The sequence below is a fragment of the Centruroides sculpturatus genome, unplaced genomic scaffold (assembly GCF_000671375.1).
Source record: "Centruroides sculpturatus isolate CEXI.00-Female unplaced genomic scaffold, Cexi_2.0 scaffold1143, whole genome shotgun sequence".
Classification (NCBI taxonomy): Eukaryota; Metazoa; Arthropoda; class Arachnida; order Scorpiones; family Buthidae; genus Centruroides; species Centruroides sculpturatus.
Window position 1 is genome coordinate 73,668 of NW_019392612.1, and position 25,309 is coordinate 98,976.

The 25,309-nt window shown below is 31.0% G+C and overlaps 1 protein-coding gene and 1 pseudogene across 1 annotated transcript; both read right to left on the reverse strand.

Moving 5' to 3' along the window:
* Window positions 1-23,202: 23,202 nt before the first annotated feature.
* On the reverse strand, window positions 23,203-23,877 carry LOC111617685. The gene has a single exon (XM_023358970.1). The coding sequence runs from the start codon at window positions 23,875-23,877 to the stop codon at window positions 23,203-23,205; it is 675 nt and encodes a 224-aa protein (XP_023214738.1).
* Window positions 23,878-24,101: 224 nt separating this feature from the next.
* Window positions 24,102-24,904, reverse strand: LOC111617687 (annotated as a pseudogene).
* Window positions 24,905-25,309: the final 405 nt, after the last annotated feature.

The window sequence follows — 25,309 nt, forward strand, 5'->3', positions numbered from 1 at the left end:
TCAGAAATTCATAATAAAGCCAAACAATTGCTGGATTAAATCAGGCTATTCTCTTAATAATTAAATAATTTGGCTCTAGAGATAAGTATTATACACCATCACTTATTAAATTTAATAATTAAATTGTATAAATTAATATTAATAATTAATTTGATTATTAATTTTAATAAGTGATGTATAATACCTATCTCTAGTGCCAAATTATTTAACTAAAATCTTCTCACGTGAATACTGGAAATATATAAAATTAAAACTCCAAAACCTTTAAATGTTCAGTAGTAATCAATTTAATAATAAACAAATGTTTTTGACCGTACTCTCGGTCTTCATCAGGTTTAAAATCAGTTAGATTCGAGCCTGTGCAAGCGTAGAACAATGATTATGAAATTAATTTTGAAAATTAACTTTGAAAAATGGAACAGCACAAACTGATTTTAAAAGAATACAGTTATGCATGCGCATTGCCATGGCGGCGGAATGGCATATGTAATACGTTTACAAAGCCGGGTTACGCACCAATTGCATTAACGCCAAATTATTTAATTACTAGCAGACCCCGCCACGCATTGTTGTGGCTCAAAATGTATCTATTATAAATGTGGGGGGGGAATTTTTTGAAAAATCCTTTCTTAGTGTACATTCTCTTGACATACCCTATTAAAACGCCATCAAAAATGCAAAAAACTGCATCTAAAATAGTATAATAGAAGCAGAGTTTTTTATGGTAAGCCTTAATTTTGTCCATCTCCCCCGTGGGGGAATTTTGACACGTATATTATATAAAAACACGTGCGTATTCGAATGCAGTGTTGTGTCAAAATTTCAAAGGAATCGGTAGGAACAAACGAACATTACATTTTTATTTATATAGATAGATAGAAGATGATCTGCTTTAGTTCATTTTCACAGAAAAGCATAATGCCTCACAGAAAAGCAAACTTAGGGCGTCATACTCGTAGTGCCATCTGTTGGACATAAAAGCCTCAACCCTAGATGATATCTTTTAATTTATATGAATGTTTAACGGAATAATATACAGCCTATGTTTCCCCTGAAGTTCCATTCTAAATATTGGTGAAAGAGTTTTTGAAATCAGATAGTAGTTTCGGAGATTACCCCTACATACAAACTTACAAACATTACCTCTTTATAATATAAGTATAGATTAGTAATAGTGGTAAAGTAGCCCGATTTAATTTGACAATTCTATAGGCATTTACAAAATAAAATAAAATAGATTTTTTAAGTTACATCTTGAGAAAATTAAAATTTATGAATAATTTGCAATATATAATAAATCCTGAAAATCCTTAAGTTTGACTCACCATCTCTCTTATTTTCTTTCCATCCATCCTATCAGAAGGATAACATGTCCATTTTATCATTACATTGTAAACTAATACATCCATTCCTTTTGAAGTTTCATTGTCAGGTTTGATAAACAGTTTAAATTCTAATTCTAGTTAAATTTTAATTTGTAAATATTCTTTGAAACAAACTAGTGAATCTTTAAGAACACATTTAAACTTTAGATGTATACAAGATCTTTTTAACACCTCTACGTGAATATTTTTCTGTAACTGAACTATCAAAAACAATAAACACAGAATCATTAATTATGCAGTAAAATATTTACTAATCGAATGGTTTCAGTCCTTTTCATTGACCTTCATCAGGAATTATATACATGTAATTTAACAAGAAAAAACAAAGTTTCCCATATTCTAAAAACAGTTTTTACAACTAAACTAAACATCCTGAAGCCTGATACATAGATATTCAACCAAATGATCACCTTAAACAATCAGACAATAAATCTGCTGTCATTAATAATAATAGATTTATAGCCGATTGTTTAAAGTGATCGTTTGGTTGGGTTTTACAACATTCCATTTTTGTAATAAAACAACAAATTTTTTTAAGAATTATCAGCACAAAACCTTTCTCACTAATTTCTAGCCTTATTAACAGGAGTACAAACGTTTTCAGCCTTCTTAATAGGCCTTCCTCGGGTACACTGTCAGTGCACCCGAGGAAGGCCTATTAAGAAGGCCAAAATTTGCACTCTTGTTAATAAGGCTAGAAATTAGTGAGAAAGGTTTTGTGCTGATAATTCTTAGAAATAGTTCTAGCTACATATGCATAGTAGTGTAAATTTTTTTAAAATGTGCATGCCAGTTATTTTTACATATTGCATCTAATATCATATGATACATGACAAAAATCAAAATATATAAAAGATTATTTTACACACAGTGAAAGAAACCATGCATTGAAACACTCTAAATAACATGTTTCATATTTTTAATCACACCTGCCAAATTAATCACTACAGTACATTTTAACTTCTGTCCATCCTTCAGCATCTTCTTACATAACTTGCCTTTAAGTTTTATTTATCAATACTTTCCAGGCTAGTGAAACTGGTGTCTTTTCTATAATTTACTGCCTGCCCTCTCTCTGTAGCCTTATGAATGTGCCATGCTTCCACATATTTAATCTTAATGCTTATCCTGAACCTTTTGGATCATTTCTGCTTGGTTCCATTCTATCATTACAGAATCTGGGTCTGCTATAGCATAGGTCATTAAGGCTGTAAGGCTCCTTTTGGATGTTATCATTATGTTTCTTGATCTTTCATTTTAGTGATTATGTAGTGGCTCCTATGTAGCATAAGTTGTTATGCCTTCTACTGTATTTTATTGGTATTTTGTACATGCCAGGGATGCATGTCAGGTCAATGGCCTCCTTGTTGTTCAAAGAAGTAGGCTCATGATCACTAGTGATCATGAGCCTACTTCTTTGGGAATACTTTCTGTGTATGATCACTAGTGATCATACACAGAAAAATTCAGCAGGTAGTGGGAAATTATGCAGGAATTATGTATTTATAGTGGAAATTTAGCAAATTTTATTATATTATAGGGGCTATAACTTATAATTATTTTCGTCTTAGGAGGTACGCAATCAAAAAAGTTTGGAGATCGCTGTTGTATTCCATGGGATGTCTTTTAAATATGATTTTCTTGTTAGTTTCAATCTCAATTTTTCTGTAGATATTGTGGAGGGTTGCCATGTATTCAATGACGGCAAATTTGTTCTGCACATCATGTCTTCTGTTCATCATTTGTTGATCATTGCTTTTATCTTTTTCCTATTGATGCCAACCTGATGTGCCGTCTCTTTGATGTATTCTGGTTCTCTTATCCTGTCTTGCATATTAGTGTAATGAGTATATGGACATTTTATGAGAGCCCTAAATGCATTTTACATGTTTTGTATTATTCCAGAGCTGGAATGTTGTAAAAACCATTTTTAGAATATGGACAGTTTTGTTCTTTCCTGTTAAATTATATAGTGTATGGTAATTTAAGTACGTACAGTGGTTGTCACGTCAACAATTGTTCTAACTTGAGAAAAATTCACACAAAAGGCATTAAGGAGTGTTTTAAGGAATGTTTTATTTTCCTGCAAGTGCTTTTGATGTAGTAATGCGCTTTCAGGATTTCGCTTTCAGTAAGACCTTCATCAGGAAATATATATATTTCCTGATGAAGGTCTTACTGAAAGCGAAATCCTGAAAGCGCATTACTACATCAAAAGCACTTGCAGGAAAATAAAACATTCCTTAAAACACTCCTTAATGCCTTTTGTGTGAATTTTTCTCAAGTTAGAACAATTGTTGACGTGACAACCACTGTACGTACTTAAATTACCATACACTATATAATTTAACAGGAAAGAACAAAACTGTCCATATTCTAAAAATGGTTTTTACAACATTCCAGCTCTGGAATAATACAAAACATGTAAAATGCATTTAGGGCTCTCATAAAATGTCCATATACTCATTACACTAATATGCAAGACAGGATAAGAGAACCAGAATACATCAAAGAGACGGCACATCAGGTTGGCATCAATAGGAAAAAGATAAAAGCAATGATCAACAAATGATGAACAGAAGACATGATGTGCAGAACAAATTTGCCGTCATTGAATACATGGCAACCCTCCACAATATCTACAGAAAAATTGAGATTGAAACTAACAAGAAAATCATATTTAAAAGACATCCCATGGAATACAACAGCGATCTCCAAACTTTTTTGATTGCGTACCTCCTAAGACGAAAATAATTATAAGTTATAGCCCCTATAATATAATAAAATTTGCTAAATTTCCACTATAAATACATAATTCCTGCATAATTTCCCACTACCTGCTGAATTTTTCTGTGTATGATCACTAGTGATCATACACAGAAAGTATTCCCAAAGAAGTAGGCTCATGATCACTAGTGATCATGAGCCTACTTCTTTGAACAACAAGGAGGCCATTGACCTGACATGCATCCCTGGCATGTACAAAATACCAATAAAATACAGTAGAAGGCATAACAACTTATGCTACATAGGAGCCACTACATAATCACTAAAATGAAAGATCAAGAAACATAATGATAACATCCAAAAGGAGCCTTACAGCCTTAATGACCTATGCTATAGCAGACCCAGATTCTGTAATGATAGAATGGAACCAAGCAGAAATGATCCAAAAGGTTCAGGATAAGCATTAAGATTAAATATGTGGAAGCATGGCACATTCATAAGGCTACAGAGAGAGGGCAGGCAGTAAATTATAGAAAAGACACCAGTTTCACTAGCCTGGAAAGTATTGATAAATAAAACTTAAAGGCAAGTTATGTAAGAAGATGCTGAAGGATGGACAGAAGTTAAAATGTACTGTAGTGATTAATTTGGCAGGTGTGATTAAAAATATGAAACATGTTATTTAGAGTGTTTCAATGCATGGTTTCTTTCACTGTGTGTAAAATAATCTTTTATATATTTTGATTTTTGTCATGTATCATATGATATTAGATGCAATATGTAAAAATAACTGGCATGCACATTTTAAAAAAATTTACACTACTATGCATATGTAGCTAGAACTATTTCTAAGAATTATCAGCACAAAACCTTTCTCACTAATTTCTAGCCTTATTAACAAGAGTGCAAATTTTGGCCTTCTTAATAGGCCTTCCTCGGGTGCACTGACAGTGTACCCAAGGAAGGCCTATTAAGAAGGCTGAAAACGTTTGTACTCCTGTTAATAAGGCTAGAAATTAGTGANATGAAGGTCTTACTGAAAGCGAATGTCAATGAAAAAGACCAAAATCAGTTAGTAAATATTTTCTGCATAATTAATGGTTCTGTATTTATTTAAAAATAACTTTTTAATGTTTACAAATGCAAAAATATTTTGTTAAATGTACAAAATTATAAAGCCATTAATTGAAGTGCCTAGTGGAAAAATAGTATATTTTGCAAAACTACAAAAAATGAGTTATTACCAAATTTGAATTTGTGGATTATTGATCTTTCTTCAAAAAATTTTTCACAGTTCAGTTGCATTCCCCATGGGTTGTGCACCCACATTAATAAAACATTGCATATTAAAATGCTACTGAAGTGAAACAAAAAAATCTTCCTTTTTCTCAAAAACTTCCTAATATGGGATACACTATTTTTCCAAGCTCCTCAGTTATTTACATATCATCAATTGATGATCAAAACCTCATATCTCCAATAATAGGACAAAACCAACATTTTTATATTAATGAGGTTATAAAGTCAATTCCTACATACTATTAAAATTTAATGTTAATGGGTTTAACTGTGTTTGACTGTCATGTTTGACTACAATGGGGTGCTTGAGTAGTGGCAAATTCTTATTTATCGTGTGACCATTATTCTCTGACCCACTTTTTACCTTTTGTTTGTCCAGCAGACATGTTGAATAGTGTTCTGTTTAGCTACTCTAATTTCTTGTGTGATAATTAACATCTCCTAAGTGATGTGTGCTGTTTGTCCTTTCTCTGATATTGTCAAAAATGTGCAACCTTATACTCAAAATTTTACACCTTTGAAACCATGTTTTTTAAGCTCTCCCATAAAATTTAGGAAATTACAAGATTTTGATCTCAAATCTTGGCCCAAATTTGACAGTTTTATAGATATTTGTTGTTTTACCAAGGCAAAATGGGTCTTGTTGCTGGACAGGATCTACAATAGTCATAACACAACCATTTCCATTTTGGCAATAAAGGTCATTACAAATGTCAGTCAGTCAAGTTGATTTTGGATGATCATATATGAATAACAATGTGCAACTTTCTCAGTGCTTTTCACACTGTTCCATAGGGTATACACAATTTTCATAACACTACATCTGCATTTCTGAAGCCTGCAACATTATTCATTGACTGCTCAACAACAGCTGAGGTAATGTCTTCAACAACTTTAAAGTGATAGATTTGTATCCATGGCTGTGTTGAACTCCCAGACATTCAGTTTCCTCTCAAATCAATAATCATTCTCTGAGAACTTGTGGAGTCAATGGGTCTTGGCATAAATTCTTACAATGGTGAGATGGTGAAGTTTCCAAAGTGCAGTCACAGCATTACTGTTATTTTCATGAAACAGCTTCACACAAAATGGTGTTCCAGCAAGGTGATGGCCACTGATAAGAATAACATTCAACAGTTATGGCGTTGTATGCTTATGCAAAGGAATCTATTGTTTCATTATTTGTAGTGCAAAAATTCTGTAGTTGTGAATTTTGTTACAAATTTTTCTCTATTGAAATGTCTTTTGCATGTCCTAAAATGTCACTATATTGCATTTGGACTACTAAATATCTTTCTAGATAGTGATAAAGAAGGATATTTTAATTATGATCACCCAGTATTTTCAGAATCTCCATATTGTGTTCTAATTTCTAACATTCCTAATTATTCTTGTTTGGTTCCAATAGATATCATTCTGCATTGTTGTGATTCTAGATAATCTGCATTTATTGTTTTTTGTGACATTTCCTTTTAGCTTATTGTTAAGTGTTTCTGAATTAATATTCTATATATTATGTCTGTTTTCTGTTTGCTCTCTTTAATTGGAATGTTTTAAACTTTTGGTATTCAGTTTTGGTCTTGTGGTTCTTTATTATTTCTTATTAGGTTGTATGTTTTGTGGGATTGCATTTGTATACAGTATTAAAATTTTTTATCTTTGTTATTTTTTTATATATTTGTGCAAGCTTTCTATTTTTATAGCCATTTTCTCTTATGTATCTTCAGTTTTTTGTCATTGATTTTGAATATGCTGTAATATTCCAGTTAGATTAATTTAAGCTATTTTGACAAGTTCCAAAACAAGTGTGAATGTGAAGTGAATAGTATACATTGGCATGAAGTGAAGTTTGCACTTCATGCCGATTTATACTATTATTAGAACTTACGTGCATTGGTGTTACAGGAATGGAGTTCCAGATACAGAAATTTCGTATTAAAAATCATGTAAAAACTGATTATTTCCACAATCTTTTCTTTCCAATAAAGAAAACTTAAAAATAGCACATCCCTGATACCCTACTTAGGCCCTATCTCGTTAAAAATTGCACATCTTTTTAGAAGTAATGGTTATATTCTACCAATTACACCGCAACCAAATCTAAGAAGATTGCTATGTAATGATAGGGATAAGTACCAGTTGAACGAAAAATCTGGTATCTACCAAATCCTGCTAAAGCACACATTATCTGGTGAAGAGAGTAATTATGTAGGAGCTACTGTTAGAAAATTAAGTTCACATATCCATGAACATCAAGAAGACATCAAAAATAACAGGCCAGTTGCAGAATTAGCAAAGAAAGTACTTGACCACAACTACCAGCCTCTATGGAATGAAATAAAATTACTAAAAGCTGCAACGAACAAAAAGAGCTATTTATTTAAGAGACACTCTACATTTCTACTACCATACCGTGCAACTCCTCAACTTTCGAGCTCCCACAAATTTGGATAACAGCTTTCAAACAACTCAACCCAAGATAAAAATACTCCTTTGTTGCTCATATGCTTATTTTGTCTTGGTGCACATACATGCATGAACTATGATCTTTTACGGACATTTCTCACTATAATATTTATTTATTATCATTTTCCTACGCACTATGATGTAAGAACCTTTAAATAATATTCAAAAACCATAATAAGCTGAACCGTCGGAAATATCATTCGAAATATTCGATATTGAAATTTTGTAAAACCGTCGTAATATTGTTCGGAAAGCTTAAACTATCGTATTCTATGTACAGCCTGATGATGGTAGTTTTACACTACTGAAAGTGCTAGCGGATAAGACCTTTCTACAAAAGTCGAATAAATTTCCATATCCAGAACTCCACTCCTGTAACGCCACTGCACTTACGTGCAGTGGCGTTATAACAAGTGTGAATAGTTTTACTTTTTTTAATGAAAGGGATTAATAGTTAAAATACAAATACAGTCGAATCTTTTTAATTTGAAAAGTTTCTGGATAGAATAGATTCAAACTATTGATGATCATTTCTTCCCACCACATTCTATGTAGTATTATATTCTCTTAAACTAACTGTAGAAGCAATCACACACCATTTACATTCACACTACACAGTTCTGAGATAATTGTGATATACAGTGGAATCTCACTTAACGAGCATAATTCGTTCCTGAATCTTACTCGTAATGTGAAACACTTGCTAAGCAAAACAATTTTTTCCATATAAATTAATGTAAAATACAATATGTTCCATATTGTATTTTAGTGTATACACTATGTATAGTGTATTTTAGTGTATTTTACACTACTAATACAATATGTTCCATATTGTATTAGTAGTGTAAAATACAATATGTTCCATATTGTATTTTACAATGTTCCATGCCAAAAAAAAAAATACTCAAATATTTATGTATAATGTTTATTCAAAGAAAATTATGCAATATACATTGTTAAGGAACATGAATCATCATCATCTTTTCGTTTGATGCAGAATGAACCAACCTGGAATGCGAATTTGTTTTGCAGAAAAGAAAAAAAAATCACAGATAATGGTAATATGTCTGATAAAGACACCAAACGATATGCCAAATTCTTGGGCTATGCAAAGGCTATAATTAAATATGACTAGAGGTAGGCAGTTATGCTGTCATCTCATATTAAATTTAATAATTATAAGTAATTTATAATTTAGACATTTTTATAATTTAATTTGGAATTGGTCATTAAATTTAGTATGAAATGGCAGCATAACTGCCTACCTCTAGTCAAATGAATCAGTTTCTAATATTTAATTATAGCCTTTACCTAGTCCAAGCATTTGGCATATTGTTTGGCATGTTTATTATATAACAGGATATGATTGTTGATGTTAATATGAAATATATTAAAAAATGATTCATCACACAAAACCTTTTGAAACTCCAGTAATACGTGTTTACAAAACAGCAAACATTTTCATATAGTTATTAGTGCCTTCTTCAGGCTACAGTTATGAGGAATTCAAATACGTGCGAAATGGAACAAGAAACCGATCAAATGCAATTCAAACTTTAGAACAGCAATGTTAATATTAAAAATAGAACATTACGCTTGTGCTGAAATGACAGTTAAGCATGTGTAAAATCAATCTTGCAAAATGTTGAATGCTGGTGAAATACATACAAATCAAAGTCAGTTATGGGGCTGTGTTCTCTCATAACAAAATTTCCATGCATGAAAGATGTTGACTGCATCCGTAAAGTTGATGGACTTATTACTGGAGTTTCAAAAGGTTTTATGTGATGAATTATATCTCCTCCAGTATTTGCTAAGAAGTTTATTTGTTATATTAAAAAATGGAAAAGAAGTTTTTAAAGTTTTCAAAAAAAGAACCAACAAAATGTAGTTGTATATGTTATCAACCATACTTCAGAATTTTGTACCAGCCAGCTCCAGCTATCATCGAAAAGGTATTATATGGAGTCAGAAATTGTATTCTTTGCATGACTGATTTTCCTCTAATTCTCTTCTAATTGTCAGCTTGTTTTAAAATTAATTTTTCACTATTTCTGAGTATTTCTGATAAGTCAAAATTTTTTTTAAAGTTTTCTTCTTCTCTCATGAAATAAGACAGAGATTTCCTTTATTGTGTTATATAAATAGCTAGATCTTTTAGTAAATATTTGAAATAGGCTTGTTGTGCTAAGTGTTGACATTCTCACAGTTTTGAAAGAATATGATATTTCAACTATCTTATTCTGAGTAATTTAAATATTTTATAATTAGATATTAATGTTTAACAGTAGATTGGTCTGGGAACTGCTAAAATACAGAAAGTTCTTATTTTTCATCACAATTATGACAAACTGAAGCAGTAGGACAAACTTATGAAATTAAAAATGTTTTAGTTCAAATGTGAAACATGATGAAATATTGAAAAGGAGGATTGTGTATGACTAACTGCAGGTTAACATTAATAGTTAACGTAAATCTGAAAATAACTCTACAATTGATGGGACAATTGTAGAGTTATTTTCAGGTTTCAGTTGAAATCTTGCTCATGTTTGACTGTTGGCCAGTTCTATAATATTTAATAATATAGTATTTCATAACCTATTGATTGTTCAAGCATGAGTCCAGAAAGATTGGAAACTGCTACCTTAAGTATATACATCTTAGCCAAAGAACATGGCCAGACTTGATGACCAATACTTCTGGAACATTTTACCTTCAGAGATTATAGCTTATCTGGAACACCAGATTGTCAATTGCCACTTTGTTTCTAGATCACATTGATAGATCTATATTTAATCATTAGTTGCAATCTAAACTCACTTTGATTATTTATATTCAAATTGTTAGATCATGTAATGGCACTCCCTTAAACAAGCCTCCTCCTGCTGGTCTGAAAGTGAATGCAGACTCCATCAACATATCTTCCAGATACCAAATTTTTTCATTAAAATCTTGTATACTACTGTCAGTTCAATGAACTCTAAATCCTTATATGTTATACATGAATACCTTTACCATAGTTTTGATGGAGTTCACACGTTCTTTGGTGATTGCTGTTATGAAGTAACTACTAGTGACTTCATCTTTGAGAGTTGTTGTGTCAAATCAAAATTGATCAAAACACCATGCTCAGAATGGAGTAGGGTCTGAGAAAGTATCTTGTAAATGCTGGAATGATTAGGCCTCAGTTAAATGTGATTTAAAATCACAAAACATCATTTTTTGAAAATGTTCCTCAATTAATTCCATTGCAAATAACACAGGCTACATTAGATACATTTGCTGCCATTCTAGAGTGACAAGATTGGAAGAACATGACATGACATCTGTTGACATGCCTACTACACAAAAATGACTTTATTAAATTTAGCAAACTGCAAAGTAGCACTGCACATTTTGCACTTTTCTGATATCTTGAAACTTTCAGCAAAGCCCATGTATCACGTTTTCTCTTTACTTTCTTTTCCACTACTTTAATTACTTAGTTATTTAAACTAAAGGTAATCTTGTGTATGTTTTATGCTTAGATACTGTAAAAACAGCTCTGCTATCTAAACTCAAATATCACTAATGAAATGTGACAATTAGTTCAGTAATATTCAGTACATTCACAGACTCTTAGTCTGTGAGTATAGTGAACACATGTAATTTAAAGAATATCTGAAATGCACACATTTTATGAAACCAGTAGTCTCCATTCTACACATACTATTTTGAGTTTTGTTTTTAAAATGTAAGATATATCACCTTCAAACTATCCAAATTCACATGTAAAAAGTTTGAATTAAGTGTATTTTCTAACTCTAATTTAAATACAGATTTTAAGAGAAATAACAAGAGGGTGCAAGGGAGTGTATCATGCACCAGGCACCACTTGCAGAGGGGTGCCCAAATGGTCTCCAAGACAAACTATATGTGTTTTTGGAGGGAGGAGGGAAAGCCAATAAAGTGCCATGCCCCGGGTGCCAGTTATGTTCGCTACGCCACTGTATAGTTGTAAGCTTCTTGCCTCTAAAACACTAATTTAATAATTATATCAGTAGCCAGTTAGTAGCGATATGAAGCAGTTTGCGATATAGATGCAGTTTGATAGCCAAGTCATCAAGATCACATTGAAAAAAGACTTTTAATGCATTTTGTTTCTCAGTGGACCACCTCAGTCACAACAATATGAATATATCAGGTCAGTCCATAAGTTCGTGCGCATTTTTATCTACAAAAAAAGCAACAAAAAATTTTAATTAAATTTTATTTCAATCTATAATGTATTCACCATTATTTTGTACAATTTCTTGCCATCTTGATGGTAGCTTTTTAATCCCGTCTTTGTAAAATGATTTCGGTTTTGAATCAAAATATTCAGAAATAGCCTTTTTTACATTGTTCTCATCCTCAAAAGTTTTTCCTTTTAAAAAATTCTGCAAACTCCGAAAAAGATGATAATCACTGGGAGCAATATCTGGCAAATATGGTGGATGAGGTAAAATTTCCCAGTTGAAGCTTTGGAGTTGAGCAGTTGACATTGTTGTCAGTTAGCTATTGACAGTTCATGTGGTATCCATTTTCCTAGCTTTGAAACTTTTCCGACTTGTGGTAGATGTCTATGAACTGTTCCATGGGATGAATTTAAATGTTCCGCAATTTTATCAACTGTTAAAGATGGTTCTGCTTCAACTAGTGCAGAGAGAGCATCATCATCAAAGTCAACAGGTCTTCCAGTACGAGCCTTATCCTCCACACTAAAATTATTATTTCTAAATCTTTCAAACCACTTCTGCACAGTCCTTACCCTAATTACAGTTTGATTATGAACAGTATTTAATTTTTTGGCTGCATTTGTAGCATTCTCATCACTTAAAAATAAAAAGTATAAAACACGTCTCTTATATTCATCTGTTACTTCCATTTTAACGAAAATAAACAACTGAAATGTTCCCAATTCTGAACAGTATTATATGAATGAGATCCAATTTAACACTTCAGTGTAAAAAGTATCACATTAGACTGGCATTTTTAACAGCAAAACAAGATCATAAAATACGCACAAACTTATGGACTGACCTAATAGATACTTACAATTGTGGCTGAGGAAGGTCCATTGAGGATTGAAGTGCATTCCACCATTAAAAGTTCTTTTTAATGTGATCTCAGTTACCTGTCTCCATTGCAGTTTGATAAGACTCATATCTCTATCACCTGGCTATTGAGATAATTGTTAAAATAAGGAAATAATGGTGTTTGATTTACACAATAATATAAATAAACTAAGCAAATCAATTAGAGTTGACTATTTTAAATTCATTGTTCACTTCTCAATATGGTGTGTTTCAAATTTATATGGACATGAAAAAATTAAAGTGAAACACAAATTTGCTGCATTAAGTGACAAATGTTTTATTAAAAATAACTTGGATTTACATGTTTCCACACTGCAAAATAAGAATTTTAATCAAACATTAGCATTTTGTCACTGAAAATAATATTTTTGAAAATTTTGTACAAAAAAACTGTTACATATTTATCCAGACAGGTTTCAAATTGCAAAGTTTTCTTACAATTTAATGGTCAATGTAACCACCATTTAACTTAATTACATTAAATACTCGATTAGGCATTGTTTCAATTAGATTCTGAAGGAATTCAATCTTAAGTTTATACCAAGCATCTGAAATTGCTGCCTACAAATCATGAATTGTGGAAAACTGCTTTCCATTGGCATAAACTGTATGAACCATCATCGCCTGAAGATTTTTATCGGATTCAGGTCAGGGCTTCTAGCAGGCCATATCATCAGATTAATATTTTTACGTTTAAACCACATTTTTGTTGATTTAAAGGCATGCACAGGGGCATTGTCTTGTTGAAAGATCCAATTTGGTCCACAAATATTTGGTCCAGCTTCCAATAAATGATCTTCAAGCATGCCTTGATACTTCTTTGAATTCATTCTTTGAGTTATAAATGCTAAATCTGTGCTTCCATTGAATCCGCACACTATGATTGATCCCCCACCCATTTGGCGTTGTGAAAATATATGTTTTTCAGTTCTTAAATCGCGAGAATAATACTTTCAACCATCTGGACTATCTAAGATGAATTGTTTTTCATCACTGAACAAAACCTCAATCCATTCTTTGGACTGTCATGTGTTTTTGTACCCAATCAAGTCTGTCACTTTTGTGCTTTAATGAAAGTGGTGGCATTACAGCTTTTTTTTTTTGAATTTTAACGTTGGAGATTTATTTAAAACTCTCCACATTGTTGTGCTGCTACAAGGCAAGTTTAATTCCTGTTTTATTTTTCTTACTGATATTGGTTTTGTGGAGCAAACCTTGATGATTTGTCTACAATCTCGAGGTATAAGCTTGGATTTTGGACCTGTCTTGAATTTTGGTACATCCTAGCCACGTCTTTTTGATAAATAATCACCAACAGTTGATTTTGAATGATTTGTATATGCTGCAATTTCTCTTATTGACTTGCCTTGTGATTTATAGGCATTAATCTGCCATTTTTCATAATCAGACAAATTCTTTGTTCTACCCATTTTAGAACGTTGAACAACATAAAGAATTTGTATCACAATTAGATATGTAAGCTAATTTGCATATTTCAATGCTTGAAACTAAACAATATTCTATTTAAGTCATGAGAAGATGAGTGCCTGTCCGGATAAATATGTAACAGTTTTTTGTACAAAATTTTTAAAAATATTATTTTCAGTGACAAAATGTTAAAGTTGATTAAAATTCTTATTTTGCAGTGTGGAAACATGAAAATCTATGTTATTTTTAATAAAACATTTGTCACTTAATGCAGTAAAGTTGTGTTTCACTTTAATTTTTTCATGTCCATATAAATTTGAAACACACCTTAATTTGTACAGAAAATTTTTACTGTTATAAAATTTGTTTAATTTATATTAGATGCAGAAAAGACTAATGATATTTGCATGCAGCCATATATTGCATAAATAATAGAATAATTTATGTACAGTACAGTACATCTAAATATGTTTAGTTACTTGAATTTTTTTTTATCTCATAGACTTTAAATTGCACCATTAAGATCAATCTTTTATATAGATCCTAAGTCATGGGGTTTGTCAAAAAAACAAAAGTACATACTGATCAATTTTGTTGAAATTTACTGAATTTACACCTTTATTTATTCATATATAAAAGAACAAAATATTATGTAATAAGCTAGCTGCACAAGATGGAAAAGTTATGGGCAAAGAATAGACTTGCTCATAACTTTATCATTAGAAGCAATAGTTTTGAGATACTTAACACTTGCTTCTAACTTTTGGAGACAGATAATTGGCCATACATATTATAATGATTTATAAATATTTAAGTAATGTATATTCAACTCAAAAATTATTTTTATCATCTCTAGTTTCTTTATAACATTTATTATAAAAAGTTAAGTACAGTAATACCTCGAACTTACGCAATAGGTGGGACCGAGTGATAACTGCGTAAGTCGGGGTATAATTTCCCATATAAATACATACAAATAAATTTTAATTGGGATCAGAGACTAAAGAAAACAATAATTTAGAAAACAATTTTTAATAAAATCTTAGATAACACATATGTATAACAAATCATATTATTATACAATATATCACATTTACTTGATTATCAAACCATAATTTTAACATTGTTTCCATCTCAGGGATAATAACATGACGTTTACGAATGATGCTTGAATGTAAAGATTGAGCATTTTTTACAGCTTCAAGAATTTTTCTTTGCCTTTTATAATTGTTCTGACTGTCGATTCCAGTAGATCAAACTTTTTTGCCAATTCACAAATTTTCATTTTTGTATCGAAGTCTATAATAATGTTAACTTTACATTCCAAAGATAAAGTTTTTCTTTTCTTGTTTGATGCAGAATAATCAGTTCTATTTCGTTTAGATGACATAGTAGAGTCTCTCGAGCCTCTGTAGATATAACAAACACAGAAATAAATAACACAAAATAAATTGTAGCTATGTGTCAATTCCACGCAACACGTCTGAACATGTAAACCGAACAATAGTGTGGGGGGAGTGAGTAATCAAGAGTTGCATGGCACTCAAACAAAAGACGAATCGACGAGATTTGAAAATCGCATAACTCCGGGTTCGCGATTTTCAAATCTCGTCGGGGTAGCATAAGTTGAGGTATTACTGTATTTAAGATGACAATTAAGACACTTGATGGACTGTTTATGTATATTTCTAGCATCTTTATATTATGTGATAATATAGAATTTCTGACCTCAATAATTTTTGCTTGGTTCCAATATATTTCACACTCTTGTATTGTTGCAAATCGTGAAAATGTTCATTGCTTTTTGAGATGTCATCTTTGTGTGTTTTTGTTAATCCTTTTTGTAAGTGCTCTCAATGTATTGTATAATATCTGAAGAACTTGATTCTTTAAAGGACTCGAAATTGTTTGTTCACAGAAAAATGCTGGAAAATCAAAGACCAATTTTTTTATAGTAAATATTCTAGTTAATTTATTAATTAGTGTTAAGGATTCATATCTTATAGATTATAATTTATTTTCTGACTGCAGACAATTCTAAATTATATGAAGATCCTTCCAATTCTAAACTTGTTAAAATTAGAAATTTTTCTGAAATCAGTTTTATTAGTTTTATTAAAAGATGGTCTAGATCAGTGTTTCCAACGTGGAGCCCACGCCCCATGGTGGCAATTCGATTGTTAAGGGGAGCAATTCGAAAATGGACTCGTCCAGAGTTTAAGTTAATCGTATAGCCGCTGTATATGTTAGGGGGGCATAAGAATTTTAGAAAAGCTTCGGTGGGGCATAGCACAAAAAAGGTTGGAAAACAATGGTCTGGATCCTCTTTTAAATTTTTCTTGCTCAAATTTATTCTTTGAGTCGAAACTTGCACGTGCTTGTACAATTTTTACTGTTAATTAAAAGATCTTTTACATCTTGCAATCTAGAGTAATTCTTAATTTCTTCTTAGACAATTCTTCATTTATTTAAGTTCAGTTTTGAAAATTAAAGAGTGTTTGTTGGATTATTTATCTACTATTTCTGATTCTTATTATTTTTATAGTGTAGATGTTTAAACAATTGCTCAAAACTGGTTATACTTAACTAGATTTTTAATCTTTATACATTCCATTTTAACATTTGAGACTAATGTTCGGTGAAAAAAAACATTCTGTAATCTTCTTTATGTCTTTTTCAATTCAGAAATTTATTTTATATTAAGAGATGTTATAGAACTTACAATTAATAATAAATACTATTGTTAAATAGGAAATATAGTAATGGAAAAAGTTGCACAATAAATGAGTAAAAACACATGATGCACGAGAATTCTATGACAAGAAACATTTAACATCACAACAAAAGTTGGAATCACAAATACCTTGTTCACAAAATTCACTTAGCTTGGAAAGAAAGTATAAGTATTTGTTGTCTTGAAAGATGACATCAGTATTCTAAAAAAGCATGTTTATGTTATAATTTTTATTAATATTACTATTAATTAATAGTAATGTTAATAGTTAATAGTCACTCAGTAGCTTGCATTTTGGCTATACTGGTTGATGACAATTTTTACAAACTTCATGCACTACATTTTCCCAGAGATTCTCCATTGGTTTAAATATGGACTATGACAGCCAACTGAGTAACTCAACATTTTTTTTGTTTTGAAAATCATGGCTTTGTTGCAACAGGAACTTGAACTACAGAATTGCCCTGCTGAATACCAGATGTAATGAAGCAGAAATTATAATTAGCAGAAAATTCTCTATGAACAGATTTTGGAACTCATTGGGCTACAATTTGAAAAATTTGTAGATCTATAAATTTCCACTGTTGTCTGCCCATCTTTCCTTAATCTCAAGACCAGATATGAAAGCCTTAGGAGTAGGAGGCCCCGATTAACTATATACAAACTTCTGATGCAAACCAGAAGTCATGTTATTGTAATACAAAAATTCTTCCCTGAAAAGTGTTAGATAGATGTATAACAGCAACTGCACACCAGGATGTATAAAGAAAACATTTGTCGTTGAATGAACAATTAGATACGCATCGGTTATAGGTTCGGTACGTCATATTTAGTTAGACAGATGATTGACATGACTGTTGTTAAAGGAAAAGTATGAGTACAGGAGCAAGCCACTACTAATTTGAGGTGGAAAGCATATATTTTAAATTAAATACATAAAAAATTGCAGCTTGGCATTGTGACAATGTTGCAATAAATAATTGCTTGTTAGGATTCATTTTGTATCTGTAGACAATAATAATTGTTCTACAAAGTGGCAATTTTTTTTAAACTACCATATTTACTTGCATATAAAATGAGGTTCTTATTCATTTATCACTGCTTGAAAAACCTAGGTCGTCCTATATGTGTGAGCGAAGGATTCTTTGCGTTTTTACAATCATTTTTGTGAACTGTGTATTTGCATTTTTTTACTGGATGGTGTTTAAAAACAAAAGTATTTTATCTTGTTGTGAATGTGTCTCTTTAATCCGATCAATTCAGTTTGGTAGACTATCAATACAGCTTTCAGGTTAGATATTTCTTTTATTGTTTTCCTATTCTAAAATCACACGAAACTTCCCTACTGCATCCAATTTACCTTTTGGATGCAGTAGGGAAGTTTCGTGTGATTTTAGAATAGGAAAGGAATGTAAACGTATGTCAAAACAATAAAAGAAGTATCTAACCTGAAAGCTGTATTGATAGTCTACCAAACTGAATTGATCGGATTAGACACATTCATAACGAAATAGCAGCTACCATAAGTGATATTTTGGAAGTATTTTATCTGGGTTGTTTCAATTGTTCTTGTGTGTTGTCAGGAGTAAAGATGAATAGCAAAGCTTTTGGATTGAATTCCAAATTGAAATTCCAAAATCATACAAGAGTCCAATATAAGTTTTAATCTATTTCCACGTGAAAACAGATGATTATTTGGAAATCAGAATTCAGAGAAACTAATAAGTGTAATTGACGAAGAGTGGATTAGACTGTTAAGAATTGGCAAAAAAAGGTTCCTGATTGTCCAGCTTTACATGAACAAATTATGTTGTCGATTTTACAAGATTTTTCTTTAAAGTTTAAAATACCATTAATTTTTGTGGGACAATGTGTGCATTTACATGCATTTGATATTTTATTTGTGATTAAACAAAATAAAATTAGAACTGTTTTAATAAATCTAATTTTCTTATATTTTGATCTTTAAAGTCACACCTTGTCCTATATGCGAGATCATCTTATACGTGAGTAAATATGGTATTTGGATTTTTCTAAAATTGTTGATGATGGTTTTCAGTTGTCCTATTCCTCCAGGAAATTCTTTTCCATTCTTTCCACTTTCTTTAAATGAAAGAATTTTGCCACACACCCACTTGCTGATAACCTCCAAATTGCAAAGTTAGACATTCTTGTTCATCTACCAACAATGATGGCAGTGGTCCTCAGTATGATATATGTCAGAAAAACAATTACAATCGTATTATTTCTTTTAGAAATAAAATATTCAAGCCAAATCATTGCAGAGATTATATTGGGCTATATTACTACTACTATTCATAATTAAATGCAAAGTAATTTGGCACTAGAGATAGATATACCTCTAGTGCCAAACAAATTACATTTAATTATGAATAGTAGTAGTAATATAGCTAAATATAATCTTGCAATCATTTGGCTTTAATATATAACTATCAGGTTTTAAATGTTGTTGTTTAATAAAACATTCAAATATTGACTTGGTCAATATAAATTAATAGTCTAAAGTCTTTTCTCTTGACTTATTTTTGCGTAATTTTTCATCTGTTCATTAAACCTATAGCTCATTTGCTTCTATAGTGTTTATTGTTCCTGATGTGTTTATAAATTAATTTCACTTCCAGTTTTAAACTTTCCTCATCACTGTAGTTGCTAGAAAATGAAATATATTGATTGATTTCACCTTTTTCCAGTTAGAAAGAAAGATACAATTCACTTTTCATCATATTCAATTTTTGAAAAACTGTTTAAAAATGTCAGACAAGACATAATAAGCTGTTTGTTTTACTGTAGTTGTAATTATTGCATACATAATTTTCATTTTGTTCTTATAATTTGCAAAAAATTTTAAAATTTTACATTTATTCTACTTTCCGAAATCTTTATTTCTTTATGTTGCAGTCTGCATCCTGTTGTGTACTTCCTTTTTTCTTTAAATTTTCCAATCTCATTTGTGTCTAATACTAAACATTTTCCAATATTTATTTACTTGGTTACATGCAAATTATATTTATATATTTTACTGCATAATTTCTTCTATAATTAACTCCTAGCAATTAAATTTTTCTGAGAACATTGGCAGACCTTAAATGAAAATTAGAAAAATTAGACACAAACTTTCCATCTTATTCCTTTCTATTGATTCATATGTTCAAGGTGTATTTGTACATGTTTTTTAATAGTTATCTCTAATCTTGTATTTGTAATTAGATAAAAATCATGGTGACCATCTTCAAGAAAAAGTTTTTATATTGAAAATACCAAAAGGATAAACATTCAAACCAGCAAAGTTTATTCAAAAACAAATATTTTTGACTATTTTCAAATCAATTTAGGTTCTAAATTAAAGCTCTAAATGTTAAAGCTGCAGTATATTTACAAGCTTCAAGATTAATTACTAATCTTCACTTTACTGTAGTATCTGTGTTCTTTAACTGTTACTCAAATATTTAAGTATGAAACTTTGGTTATTTGGATGTTTATATTTGTATACTTGGATAAGAGATGCTGTAATTCTATCTTTTTTTTCTCTGTAATTGTTACTAGTAAGTTTAAGAATTTCAATACAGCACTTTTGACATCCAAAGGTTTTTAATGACGTAATCAGTATTTTACATATCATCATACATTATTTTAATTTTTAAACAATAACTGTATCACTACTTACAATTTAAAATAGTTCCAACAATTTTTATAAGTTCAAATACAACAAGATTGCATAGCTTAAAAACTTGTTAACAGACCTCTCCCATATCAGCTATGTTAAACAAACACTATGTAAAACAATGCATTTGCAACAATAAATTAATTGAATAAAGTCACTGTCATTGAAAACCTTTGAATCTTAGAAGTGATGTGCATTCTTAAACTTACTAGAAAGATTGTATACTTTGGTTTATTTATTTTAACATCTATTTGTTTATCCTTTTTCTCTAAGATGATTTAGAGAACAAAGATAAACAAATATATGTTAACATAAATACGAAAATTGACAATAAATAATAATTAATGGTAAAAGTTAGATACAAAAGAAATAAAATGACATGGAAAAATGAAATTATAGAACCATAAAAATGTCATTTAACTTCAAAATCTTGAAGAAGTTTTGTTATTTGAATGAAAGTGTTTGAGGTTTTTAATTGAAGTTAGTACACAGTAATCACAGTATCTTAACTCACTATTTCAGTACTGTTTTACTCTTTCAACACAACTGTACTAAAGTTAGTAGAGTTGTGCTTTCACATCATTTGCAATCTGGGTTGGAGCTTTGCCTTCAGGGAGTATCAAGTACTTTTTATCACTCTCCCATTCTTTTAGGTCATCTATCTGTTTTGTATTTGGTTGTCCCCATTATTTGTCCTGATGTGTCCATCCACAGTTGTGAATAATCCCATCAAGCCCTGTAGGATATGGTCACTGTATTTTTATTTTCTCTTATGCATTGCTAATACATTGTCAGACTTCTTTGTTTCAAACTTTATTCCTAAAGCTAATATTAAGCATTTCCTTATATACATCATGTCTTGAAAGATGTGAATGTACATTTTTCTTTTGTTGTCTGTGTTTCACAAACATAAAGTAGGGCCAACCTTATGCAGCTTTTCGTTACTCATAATCATTATCTTAGTTTAAGAGCATTTGATACATCTCTCCTCATTAGGTCATTAAGGTGCCAGAATGCTTTCTTTGTCATTATAATTCCTATCCTGACTTCCTTTGACCTTTGATAATCATTGACCAAGAGAAGACTTCTCAAACATTAGAACTTTTATATCTGTTCCAGAACATCCTACCAACATACACACATATACAGGATAAGTCAAAAGTCCCTTGCACCCTTTTCATTCCAAGAGTATTGAAGATATATTAATATTGTTAATGTAGTTATATAGGAAGGCATGTGTGGGGAATTGGATACCTTTGCTCATTAAAAGTTAAGCATAAGTGACCTTAAAAACTGATTTTCAAGGTCACTTAATGCTTAACTTTTAATGAGCAAAGGTAATGTAAAAGTTTCAATAATAATATTAAAGAGCACCATTTTAATTAGTCTAAAAACCATTTTTCTTGATTCAAATAATTGCATAATTTGCAACTTTAAATTTATGAGGAGTAAAGTTGATTTTATTTTACATGACTTTTCAATGTCTCACAAAAACTAAGCCTAAAAATATAAGAGAATTCAACTGGAGAACACTGAGTAATCCTATGAAACTTGTTCCTTTTGATTATCATCATTGACTATATACGTCATAATGTTGTTTATATTTTTTTTCTATGTAGTCGTATCCTTGTTTTGTTGTATCCAGAATTACTGATTATTTGGCTCAGTTAGGCTGTTGTGTGTTCAAATTAAATCAACCATTAGCAGCAATAATCAATACATTCCACAGAAGCATTAAGCATTCTGTTTCAAGTAATTAAAATGTAGTTTTATTATTTCTTCTTGAGTACTCTAACTAACCTCATTTCCTATCTGTCTTTCAGTTCGACTTTGCTTTCAGGTTGAAAGCATTTTTTATTTTTTATTTACCCGGCAGAGGTCGCATTGCTTGACAATCTGTAGGGGTCACTGTGTGTCACCTCAACTTGCATTTTAAATATTAATTTCTCTCTTAGCAGTTCAACTTTTTTCACTTTTTTCTTTTAAATATTATTTTCCATTCTGTTTAGTAATTTAATAAATATATATGTTTACTTTGTTAGCCTTAGTTAATTATTTATTAACATTTGAATTTACATGTTAAATTTTTGGGAAATTTTTATANGCAGTTCAACGTTTTTCACTTTTTTCTTTTAAATATTATTTTCCATTCTGTTTAGTAATTTAATAAATATATATGTTTACTTTGTTAGCCTTAGTTAATTATTTATTAACATTTGAATTTACATGTTAAATTTTTGGGAAATTTTTATAAGTAACTGAAAAATTCTAACTATTTAAAAAAACATGAAACAGTTAGTGATGATAAAAAATTATTTTTATTGTAGAAAAGGTATGTCACTTCATGATTTAAAAAAATTATATTTATGCCTGTTTTAGGCAGTCATAACATGTGAGTTTTCCATGCTTTCCACAAATTGGAGTTTCACAAATTGCACAGTAATTGGAAGTCTTATTTCCAGTCCTTGGGCATTTTCCACACCTTTTTCTTTTATTTGAAGATTCTATATTTTTTTCTGTATTTTCAGGATTGTCATCTGGTTCTTTTATAAGTTCTAGTATGTCACTTTTTAGCTTTATGTTCAGATTTGGCGGTTTGAAACGGCATTTTATGTAGGGCTTTACCAGACCTAAAGCTAACTCTTTCAAGAACTTTCTCCGTATAATAGGGTGGCATTTGCGATTTTTGTTACGTGCAACTATAATAAGGGTGTTTATTGCTGCTATATTCAACATGTTATAGAATACTGTCAGTGGCCATCTCTGACTTTTTCTTGCAACAGAGTAGCTGCCTGACATTTCATTGACTGTGTCTACTCCACTCTTTGTTGCGTTATAAAACGTTATAGCTTCGGTTTTTTTCTTATCGCCTATTTCTGGGTCAATTGCATTGCTTTGATGCATTGTTGACAACAATAAGACAACTTTTCTTTTTTTAGGAACATATGAAACTAGAGTTGCATAGTCTTTTCCAAATCCAAAAAGTGAAGATATACTCTTCTCTACCACTGGTGATAAGAAAACATACAGGCAACTCATGTTTGTTTTTTCTTATTGATCCAACTGTTGTGAAGTTGTGTTGACACAGGAGTTCTTGAGATAATGGAACACTTGTGAACCAATTGTCATACATTACATTATGTCCAGTACCTGAGATTGGTTGTATCAGACGTTTCACAGCGGCAGAAGGAGTTTGATCAATACTGAATGGACCATTAGGTTGTTTTCCTAAATAAATTTGCATATTTAGTATGTTGTAGGTCCTAGCATCTACCAGCGAAAACATCTTTATTCCATATTTAGAAGGCTTGCTTTTCATAAACTGATGAAATGGGCATCTGCCACGAAAACTCCACAACATTTCATCAATTGTTGTGTATGCACTTATACAGAAATTTTTTTTTTTACAGTTTTCTACCAAAAGTTTAAATATTTCTCTCTCAGGAGCAAATTTATCAAGTGCAATCCTTACTTGACAATCTCTCTTGTCATCAAAGTGCAATATCCTCAACAAAAATCTGAATCACTGTTGATTCATTGTTGTATGAAAAATGGAAACTCCTGTGCCATCATTGTTCCACAATTCGTCAGTGTGTATGTGTGAGGACTTCAATGCACTGGAAAAATATAAAAGTCCCAGAAGAGCTTTTATCTCCATTAAATTTGTAGGTTTTGCATCTCTTTTATGAGTATACTTCAATTTAATAATTTCTACATTGACATTAGTATAGTCCATTATCTTTTGTAAAATAGCATCAGGAAAAAAGCACTGCCAAGCATCCAGAGGTGTGTTAGCATTTCTTGCTTGACTTCTACAACCTGGAAGATGAGTGACGACGTTGTGTCTTTGATTGTGCACAGACTGAAATTGTTTTATCTTCTTCCATTTCGTACCATCTTTTCTCGTGTAGAAATTTCCATTGTGTGAGAGAATGTCGTCTTCATCATTATCACTTTGTGATGTATCAGTATCAAACTGTACATTATCGCAATTTTCTTCCTCTGCATCAACAGTACTTCCAGAATCACTCTCCTCACAGTTGACTTGTTTATAACGTGGGTTCATATAATGCGGATGCGGATTCGTATATCGCGGCCAAAAAATTGTGAATGTATTTGTATAAAGACACTAAAAGGGACTCATAAAATGTGGTAAAACGTCATCGCCGACTTGTGTCGCGACAGGGTTGGTCGAATCTGGACCAATAGTGGACGAGCAGCCGAACTACTTATACGCTACGAGAGTTTAGGCGGGTAAGTTGAGTTTACTATCATCTGTACAGTATATAAATTAGGTACTGTAAGTCTAATACAGTACTGTAATTTTATACATTTCTTGTGAAAAAAACATTTCTTATTCAACGGCCATAAAAATTATTTCTATTAATGATGTCTCCAGAGTTCAGTGAATTTTTTGAAGAAAATAACTTATCAAAAAACGTGCCCACCGTTTGGTGCGCTGCTCTGTGGC

Excerpts from the sequence above, each read along its gene's own strand:
- LOC111617685 (XM_023358970.1), bottom strand. The coding sequence starts at position 23,877 with ATGAGTTGCCTGTATGTTTTCTTATCACCAGTGGTAGAGAAGAGTATA.